The following is a 10,223-nucleotide window of genomic DNA, read 5'->3' as shown; positions in this document are numbered from 1 at the left end:
TTCACTTGAGTGTATGAATCCTTCAAAGGACTTGTGTATGGCCTGAATAAGTACATTGAGTTGCTCACGAAGTTTCTTTGCGCGAGCCCTAGTAATGGGTCCGCTTGGAGCTTGTGCGCGCTCCTCAGCTCCTCGAGCACTCGAACCACTGTTGGCGCGCCCACGTATCATGATGCTATCATTAGGTTAAGTTTCATATACCGGGATTAATTTAACAGGTGTTAAGAGATAACTAGAGGTTGCTAAATGAATTAGTGTGAGAGGGACAAAAGGATAGCCATGCATTAATTAGAGTGAAAAGTGTCACTTTGTGATTTATTCTTGGACTTTGACCAATTGACTAACTTTACTAAATAAACCAAAAATTGACCCAAAATTCATCATCTTCCCTCCCTCTCTTGGCCGACTCTCTCTCTCAAAAGAAAAGAAAAGAAAACTCTCAACCTTTTGCTTCTAATCTTGCCTAAATCTTGTGATTCAACCGATTAAATTTGGATTTTCTCTATAAAAACTCCTAGTCTAGTGGTAGCAAGGTTGGTTATCAAGTGGTTTGGAAGACTAAGATGCTAAGCTGCTTCCTTTCTTGGGTTGGTAAGGTGAGTAGCTAAGGGACCTCTCTTTTTTTCTCAATAATGCTTAATTAGTGACTTATGTGAGATAAAGTGATGATTTTAGGTGTTGTTTCATGACTTTTGGTAGAAATTGGTGAATTTTTATATTTGTTCATGATTTTTCTATTTTTATATGTTTAATGTTGTTGGGCCATGGATGATGGCTTGGAATGGTTTAGAATGAGGCTATAGTGCGTAGATTGTGGTTGTTTGCGGAAAATTTCCGCATTGTTCGGAAAATTTCAGATTTAGGGTTTGAATTTGGGGCTTTTCTAGGGTTTCTATATAGCACTTTAATTGGCTTGGATTGAAAAGTTTTGAGACTCTAGTAAGGTGTATTGAAGGGTTTATGACTTGTAATGGTTTGGGGATTGTATTTGGAAAGTAAGGGTGAATGTTCATAGATTGGAAACTTGAAGTTTAAAGGAAAATGCTGTCCAAACTGTAATATTTTGTGTTTTATTGGATTTGGGATGCTTTAGGGGGGTAATGAATAACCCTAGGGTTGTCTAAACCTTTAGCCCAAGTGTACTTATAGTACTTGTAAGTTATTACGATTTTACATTAGTAATGTGCGGTTTGGACTTATGACTCGTAATCGAGTCTCATTATACTTGTTTAATGTTTTAGGGCGTGACGGTGCTTCAAGACACTCGGACGGAAATTTGTGAAAACTCTTTTTGCTTGCTTGATGAGTGTACTACTCACTTGATTGTTACTATGTGGTTTTGTTACACTTGAAATCGATGACTTGATTGCTTATTTGCATTGTTGACATTGATTGAGGTGAGGGTGTACTTGATCACTCTCACCCTTTATATCTTATATGACTGTTTACTGTGTAACTGGAATGATACTTGAATTGGTGTCGTTTGGACGAGTATCCAACAGCCATTACTGTTATTACTGATCTCAACCCCATTGGTGGTCGATTGAATCGAGCCGGCAAGGCCTTGGTCGTGAAAATTGACGAGTCATGGGGACTGTTATATGGAATTTTGGAGTATGAGACTCTCGATTCCGGTATACTCGAGTATTACCAAATCTAAACTGTTTAGAGTTCGGGCCCGGTTGGGGTATGTGTGGTGGACGGAAAAGGGAGTAAAGTGGAGTCTACGTTTGGTTACACTTTGCACATTGACGGAGGGTCAATGAGATACGATCAAGGATGCCAATCGAGGAAAGGGGCTCTTGAGAGCTGTCCGTATCCTTTTACTACTTGTATTGATATGTGACTTTAGTTGGTTTCCTTATTGAATGACTTTGGAATGATTGGATTTATGCTTAATTGAACATCCTTGCTTGAGTGGAAGTACCTCATTGGGCGAAAGCTCATCCTATTCTCTTTTGCTTTTCTTACAGGAATTGGAACACCTTTTGTATGGCCTTGATATTTTGTGACCGAGTTGAGCTAGTGGCATAATTTTTGAAGTGCTCCTCAAAAGACCAAACCCTAATTGGATTCGGACTTAACTTTCTTGTTTGAAGTGTAATTTTGGAACCGTTCTTGTATAAACTTGTTGGATCATTTTTGTATTCTATTTTGGACTTGTAAATGTTGATTTCAAGGTATATATGCTTTGTGAAGGTTTGGATGGACATTGGACAGATTCGGGTTTCAAACGGCGAAAGGAAAAATTTTGGCGGGAAAGAACAGGGTCAAATCCGGCCAAGAATCCGGCCAAAAACTGGCCGGATTGGCGGCCGGATTGCCTTGAGAAATTTTGGAAATCCAGCCTTGCTCACTGGCCAGTATCCAGCCGGATTCTGACGTTCCGGCACGGTTCATGTCGGCTCCGATTTTCATTTTTTTTATTTTATGAATTTTGACGTGTTTAAGCGCGCCTGTATGTTTCGAAATGTTTTAGATCGCATTAAACTGTCTCGTTAGTCCTGGCAAGAGTTGGGCAGGCAGTCCGCTAATCCCTTTGGTTCGCCTTAGGGGAAGGTGGGGCTGTCACACTATCCCTTTACTTATTGTCTTGCAATATAAATTGTTTATCTCCTCTACTCCGAGCACTTGCGCTTTCTTATCAATTGCTCCATTGTGTGGTCGTTTAGAAAAGAGGGCAAGTACTCAAAGAGTGACTCATATTTTGGCGAGTTTTTTTAACTACCTAATTCACCCCCCTCTTAAGTTGTTTTCGATCCTTACAATTGGTATCAGAACTTGGTCTCTTAGAGATTAAGCTCAATCGACTTTGGAGTAAAAATAACAACCAATAATGCCATGTTTTTTGAAGGACAATCCATCACTAGACCCTCAATGTTCAATGGATCATATTATGTGAGTTGGAAGGAGAGGATGATTATTTTCTTACAATCTATTGATATTGAGTTGTCAACTCTGTCCCTAAAATAGGTTGGAGTAGGAGTAGGTGTAGAGTAGATAAGTGACGATTAAAAAAAAATTAGGACCTAAATTATTTAGGTGGCAGAAAATAATATGGAAGAGAAATATTATTGAATCCTTAGGCATTAAAGTCATTATTTTTCTTACCATTTTTATGTTTTTAACATCATTTTCCATCCCTTTCCCCTTCCCACATTGTCGAGAATTCTAAGAATCCTCAATTATATTATGTTTCGATTGACAAATAGATATTTACATATGAGTTCACCTTCGTCACACTTAATTTTGTTGCATTTTTGTGACGGCTTTGCTCTGCTAGAAATGCAGGCCACACGATCGCATGCTTTTTTGTGATAAAAACTACACAGTAGCATTCTTTAGCCTTTCGAGGGAGTTGGATACTTTTGCTGCGTTTCGTACTTAAAAAGGACCAATATTTAGGCCCCACGCTATATTCGCACTTTTATGCTGGTACGGATAACCGACGGCATGGATCAAAGCCCATGTCTAGTCTAGAATAGATTAAGGCTCACACTTAGGTACGCGATTAACCGACGGCTGCAATTAAACCTGTCGCACATGATTTCCCACAATAATAGATTGCTGTAAAAAGTGCAATTCGTGTAAATCACGGTCCTAATCACAACTCGTTTTAGATGATTTTTAGTTACTAGGTGAAATTTAAAAGTTATAGGAATTTAAATCTCTGCACTTGCAATAAAATTTGAAAAATTTGAAGGGTGTGTGACAGTGTGCACCGTTTCAATCTAGAGGTTGGAACCATTCCGTTTAATCTTTCTTGGCTGAATTAGCCCCTCTTTTAGATAGGTTAAGAGTACGAGTGGGAGTAGGATTAGTATAAAAGCTGCTGATTGACAAAAAGGGAAAAAAAAAGTAAACCATGATCCCCTGGATCATAATGTAGTACGAAAATAAGTAGTAGATCGTTAAATTATTATCTTTCCTTATATTTATATATTTTCTTTATTTAAACTTACATACCTTTTACATATATTTATTTATTTTTTTAATTAATTTTATATTTATAAAAATATGACACTTAAAATATATCTTAACGACTGTCCTGCGAGCGCTCGTCAGACAGACCGTTTGTCTTACTGTAGGCATAACTATTGCAGCCGCATTTTAACACAGTGGGACTTGGGAGCACATGCTCTGTAGGAGTAGTAGCCCCGTAAGGTACAAGAAAGAACATTCTCTTGGCTGCTGCCTCTGGGATTGCTTTCATCACTCAAACACAGGCAGCAAATTTGGGTATTATCCGCAATCAGTGCCCCTTCTAATCCAACTCTCTTTCTAGGAGAATTAATGCTAGTACAAGTTTGTTGATATATCCATGAATCCATCTACTAAAGAGCAGAAATGAGACGTGGGGAGCTGTTTATAAATGTGGAAAAAACACAAATTCTCTTACTGTGTTGCGTTGGCCTTGACTCTTGACTAAGTAAATGGGAGATTTTGGAAGATGCCCAAATCAGAGTTTCTTTTGAAAATGTTAATAAGACAATCGATCAGGCAGTTGAATTGAAGTTCAACTCGATCAAGGGTGGGATTTACTCGACTGCTGAAGAACTTGATTGCTCACAATTTGTCTTTGACCCGTTATACACGTCACAGATCGATTTCTGATTGTGATTGCTGGTATATATATAATCTTTTCTATACTGACAGTGTATACAGTACAGTGTCAGCGTTGAATGAAAGACAACTATGCAAAATTTAAATTTAAAATTTAATTTTTACACACATATCATGATGATCAAACGGTGACAGTATATATACAGTCAATATATATATATATATATATATATATATATATATGCAAGACCTGTCATTGTTTGTATTCAACTCGTTAATTTGTTTCAGCTCTTCAAGAAAGAAGTCATTCTATTGTGTAATTGACCTGAAGAAGTCCGCCTGGCGTTCTTGAATTCATCTTGGAATTCTCATGTCAGATTTCGCACGTCTTGACCACCTTTTTTTTTTTTTTAACAGTCTGATAGAGGCAATTGTACACCTCGACAAGTTTTCTGCAACGCCAACACTGATACACTGATGATGCTATATATAGTAGTTTTTAATGGTTGAATGGATCAAAAGGGTCACCATTCCTTCCAATTATCTCAATAAAACCAGGTCAATGACGACTATCCAAGTAGAAGATTGGACCCAATCCTTCCCCCTTAGCCTTAAAAAATTCCGAAGCAGATCGATCAATTTCTAATTTCAATAATGATTTTCCTCCCAAGGCAGATGAGGGGAAAAAGACTCCATTTCTTTCAAAGATTTTTAATATAATTAAACACAAAAATCATTATATAGCCATCTCCTTCGAAGGGCAAATAGTAGTATGACATGCACCTGCACCCGCTGATTCAGGGCACGGACGGTTGCACCAGGCGATTTTGATCATTATCAACTACGCGTAACTTTTTTTGTACATCGTGTAACTTTTCTTGCACATCGCGTAACTTTAGAGCAAATTTTTGTGCGACCCACACATGACGTGAAAATCGAGTTATAACTTGTAATCTCAGCCGCACAAATTTTTGAGGCCAAATCATGATCATTAACCGTTCAGGGACGGTTGCAGGTGTCCCTGCCCCATTTCGTGCACCTGCACGCAGATAAAGACATCGTACAATGCACTCAGATTGAACCCACCAATCACAAAAATGAGTGGTTCTTACTATAGATTTCAGATTCCCCCTTTTTTTTTTTTCTTTTTTTTTTGTCGGCTGCTTGCAGCAATTTGAAGTCAAGTGGGGTGGGATGATTTTTTTTCAAAAAAATATATAAAAATAAATAAAGCGATTGTCATTTAAACTAGTAGTAATATTTTTGGTCTATTGGATGCCAAGAAGCCACACACATTATTGTAAACTTTGCAAAATTAAAAGAATAGTCTTAAAATATTTTTACAAATTTTTATGTCTCTATTATGGTGCAATAGCCCTGTAATAAGTAGAAAAAAAAAAAACAAAAAAACAAAAATCATTTTCTTTTTAATATCTCTCTCACAGAACAGACGTTTTGAAACTATTAAAATTGATTATTATTTGAATAAAGAATAGTTTTGATGCTTCCAAAACACAAAATCTCAACAACAAGAGACGACAATCAAACCAGAAGAATTTAAGAGGATGCCCACCAGGCCGCCATCATCTTCTTTATCTCGGTCCTTGAGTGGGTGGGAAGTGAAAGCTTTCAATAACAATAATAAATTAATGTCATTGGCTCGAGACTGATAAAAAACCGGCCAGGGATGTCTTTCTTCGTTCTACACTGTTGATGTCGGAAAGCTTTAGAAAAAAGTTAAATAGTAGAGGTATATATCATTGATCATTCATAACACACATTCACTACACGTACACAATCCATTTCATATTTTATGGACGCGTCACGTCGAATGGTTGTCTTGACCAGCTGCTACTGTTTACCCCCGGCGCAACCCATCACTCTGCAGCTGGGATCGCGAAACAACTGTAAATGATCCTCCCAACCACTCGTTCTCTCGAATTCTGCCTGAATCAGAATCAGAATCAGAAGCTTATGGTGCCGGCGCCTTACCGTCCTTCCTTCCTTCCTATTCTTATGGTGTAGCAACAGAATAAGCTCCTAAATTGCCCGCGACTCCGGTGAATCAAACCCATCGCCTAATCACTGAATATACTCCAGGTCTTTACTCCGGTACTAACCGAGCATGGCCACCAAAGGAGGGACTTAGTTCCTCCCTGTGCGCAGGTCAGAGGGTTGAACCCCCTAACTGACACTTTCATCTCCAAAATTTCTTGGAACATGGCCTGAAGCCTCTCAATAGATTCAATAGGTCCATCTACCTCCTCTATATACCCCAATATAGGACTCTGATGTTACACAAAATTCGCCCTCGCAATAAATAAAAAAAAAAAAAAAAAAAAAAAACTCCGGTACCGCACTTTAAAGTACTAGTCTGAAAACAAATCAATTGGAAAGGGATGCAAGACCTCATGCCTGTTGTCCTCTCCTTCAGGGAGGAGAGGGTCCAAGGGGAACGAAATTCCTCGAAACAGCCTCAAAAGATGAGGGAAGTAAAACTAGGCAAAAATAAGTTCGAAACATAAAACAAGAACTGAGTGGGAGGAAAAAACCATCAATTCAGCTTTCTAACCTGCAGGAACTTAAATAAAATACATCCTGTGCTCAAGTGTATAAATGAACAAGCCTTCACTATTAACATAGCTGAAGAGAACAGACTCAATAATAATCCAGGAGTACTACATCCCATAAACCTGCCTTCCGGTGATCAAGCCCCCCTCATCTCAATTCACCAACCCAATTACATCGAGTAACCTTCAGAATCCAGGCTCCGGCTCCGACTCCAACTCCGGCTCCTTGAGCCATAAGGAGACCTTGAGTAAGACCTTTTCCTGTACCTCCGATCTCGAGGAGAAATGGACCTGTATTAGACATTTTACGTCTCAGTATCGTACAACATCGTCATGCTTATTGATCCTGGTTTAGCCAACTTACAAGGAAACTCCCTACCTCGAATAATACCTTCGTTGAGGAGATGGTGAATAATAATCAGGAGTACGGGAATAGGTCCGAGAAGAAAATGGTGATCGAGAATAACGAGGTGGTGACCGCCTCCTATCATAAGACCGACCCCTGAAACATGATTCACCACAGACAGACATTACTTTCAAAGGATCAGGAAATCACTGAAATACATCAAACCTGTACGTTCACAATGAACATAGCCTCCCTCAGCATTTGTGTATTCTTGGGCAATCATATTTACAAGATTCACCTGTAACGTTCTCTAGCCCTCATTTCTGATGGTTTTTTCCGGTTTTCCTCAGCAAACACAACAGTTAGCTCACGCCCACGAAGAACCTGGCCATCCATCTGATATTTGGCTTCAGCTGCATCAGCAGGGTCTACATATTGCACAAAACCAAAACCCCTTGGCTCCCTGCATGTTTGTGTGTCAGAGATGTGGGAAAACAAGAAGTTAACGTTAATCATTAGATTAAAATATATATTTTTGTACCAAAATAACACCACTTTCCATCCAGATTCATAATTATAAGAAAACACAAGTTATTTTGCTGGAACTCACCCAGCAAGAATTCAAACAAAGCAATTACATGGCTGCTAACCTCCAAGATTCAAGACTTGAACTTCTTCATAGTTTGTATTCAAACCCAACTTCCTTCATCTTCATGTATTAAGATCATCTTGAACAGAACTCTAATTACTTCATGTCTTCACCACTTTAAAAAGAAAAACCAAATTCCCTTGAAGCAATTGTCCACAAGAAAGAAAGGGCACACACCAGATGGGAAAAAGTACTTTTTCGCTATTATAATATATTCAAATACGTCAAAATTCTTATGTTCAATTCCTCTAAATAAAGTAGTTTTTGATAACTAATGCGATTCTTACCCTGTATAGTAATCACGAGGCAGATAAACGTCCTTCAAGAGACCAAATTCCCCAAATGGCCCACGAAGATCTTCAGGCCTGCAAGCACCAGTCTTTAGCTTTTGGAAAACAAAAGAACATTAATTAAAAGCACTAGTACTCAGTTCTCACTCCACTGAGTGTATTTAGAAGTAGGGCAGTGGGTGAGCAGTTAACATACAGAAACACCATTAAAACTATTTCTTTCAACCTTTGCTGTGAAGGAAATATCATTTTTGTACAAGGGTTGGCAATGGAAAATCATCAAATATGACTTCCTTGTGCTCCATATATGAAGAAATCAGCTCACAAAAACATTAACAGCGTGACATACTTTCCAACCCATCTCTAAGAACAAATAAGTTCCACATGTTCAATCCTGTAACTAATCAAATTTTACCCAACATCTAGTAAATCTTTCACAGAGAACAGACATGGGATGCCCACCTTCTGATAGTTAGCATCCTTAGGCCTCTCTCTATCCAAAAGAAGCCCAACTCTAGTCTTGTCATGAAAACGACTTGAGCTAGCTTAAGACTACTTTTTCCAACCAAGTTCTTAAGCCAAAAACAAAACGCCAACCCAAATTTGTTTTCAAATTGTTCTAAATTACTTTCTCCACTCTAATTATCTATGAAAAACACATGAAATTAGAACAGAGCAGCACTAGTATAACCAATACTACTTTTTTCAACCAAGGTTTTCCAATCCATCTCAATTTTAGACAGTATTCCAATGACACACAATGAACATACCTACAGTCACGGCGAAGATTACGGACCAAGAGACTAGTAGGAAGATCTCTCCCACGACCTCCATAGCGACCTCTTGGGCTAGGGCTCCGGTATCTCCTGCTGTAACCCCTTGGAGGGGAAGGACTGTAACTATAACTTCTACCCCTCATTTGTCAACCTGTTTTTCAATCAAGATGGGAAACATCAGTTAACACAAGCACAGTTTCACCAGTAAACAAAAGTAAAAACTTAACTAACCACACGACCATACAATTTAAAGTCTGGGTACAAAGAACTTGCATAGCATGCACACAAGAACCCGCAGAGACACACATACACAACACAAAAAAGTATGAATATCTACAAAGTAGATGAACTAAAATCATATGAGCCCTATATGATTTTCTCTTCTATTCACCATAACCTACTAGATCCCATATATAAACTCAAAGAAAACGACATAAAAATGCAAAAGTTACCAGTTTTGTTGTCTTCCAATTGCACAAAACAAACAACAGAAAAACACAACTAATAAAACATGTAGTTCCCTGAAAGAGGAAAAAAAGGCATCAAAATTATGATTGTCTGGCCGCAATTTTATTTACCTTTCACAGTTTAAGCTACAGGAATTATGAAGCCTCAATTATCATCTAAAGAATAGGAATAAACGAATTTACGAATTGTCTTAACCATCTTAATAAAGATAATTTCAGTGGATAAAATAAAAAACAAGACAAAACAAATGAAGAATTCAAATAGCAACCTCAGCGATCTGACATAGAAAAATTTTTTTAAAAAAAAAGAAGAAGCAAACAATCAGTCGGAAATCAAATCAATCAGCGGAATAAAACAAGAGCATGGATAAATGAAATCGAGGAAGAAATAGAGGATGAATATGAATAGATCAAACGAATTACCGTAACGATCAGGCGAGATTAATCGAATTTCTGGACTACTATTCCCTTTTTTTTTTTTTTTTTCCCTGTCTGAACTCTGAAGAAAGCTATGGTAGGTGGGGACAGGTGGGTCGGTATTTGTGTGGTTGGAGTTTCTCGA

General features: G+C 38.1%; 1 protein-coding gene across 2 annotated transcripts; it reads right to left on the bottom strand.

Annotated features, from left to right (window-relative positions):
• Positions 1 to 7,101: 7,101 nt before the first annotated feature.
• LOC113693960 (serine/arginine-rich SC35-like splicing factor SCL33) lies at positions 7,102 to 10,223 on the bottom strand. Of its 2 annotated transcripts, none has more exons than XM_027212765.2 (6): positions 10,085 to 10,223; positions 9,189 to 9,345; positions 8,416 to 8,493; positions 7,778 to 7,942; positions 7,513 to 7,635; positions 7,102 to 7,424 (listed from the first exon to the last, which is right to left on the bottom strand). In XM_027212765.2, exons 2-6 carry the CDS (start codon positions 9,335 to 9,337, stop codon positions 7,304 to 7,306), a joined length of 636 nt encoding a protein of 211 aa, XP_027068566.1. In that variant the 5' UTR covers positions 9,338 to 9,345; positions 10,085 to 10,223; the 3' UTR covers positions 7,102 to 7,303. The 2 variants fall into 2 exon arrangements, with proteins under 2 accessions (XP_027068566.1, XP_027068568.1); XM_027212767.2 differs by having other exon boundaries at positions 7,525 to 7,635.

This window comes from Coffea arabica, chromosome 6c (assembly GCF_036785885.1).
Source record: "Coffea arabica cultivar ET-39 chromosome 6c, Coffea Arabica ET-39 HiFi, whole genome shotgun sequence".
In the NCBI taxonomy this organism is placed as follows: Eukaryota; Viridiplantae; Streptophyta; class Magnoliopsida; order Gentianales; family Rubiaceae; genus Coffea; species Coffea arabica.
The sequence above is the reverse complement of the archived record's forward strand: the minus strand, read 5'-3'. Positions and strand labels throughout refer to the sequence as shown.

What these genes read in the sequence shown, in the direction of transcription:
- LOC113693960 (XM_027212765.2), bottom strand. Translation starts at nt 9,337, where the DNA reads ATGAGGGGTAGAAGTTATAGTTACAGTCCTTCCCCTCCAAGGGGTTAC. An exon ending in AATCTTCGCCGTGACTGTAG is followed by an intron (nt 8,494 to 9,188) that starts GTATGTTCATTG and finishes TGGTGCTTGCAG; the next exon opens with GCCTGAAGATCTTCGTGGGC. An exon ending in AGGGCTAGAGAACGTTACAG is followed by an intron (nt 7,636 to 7,777) that starts GTGAATCTTGTA and finishes ATCATGTTTCAG; the next exon opens with GGGTCGGTCTTATGATAGGA.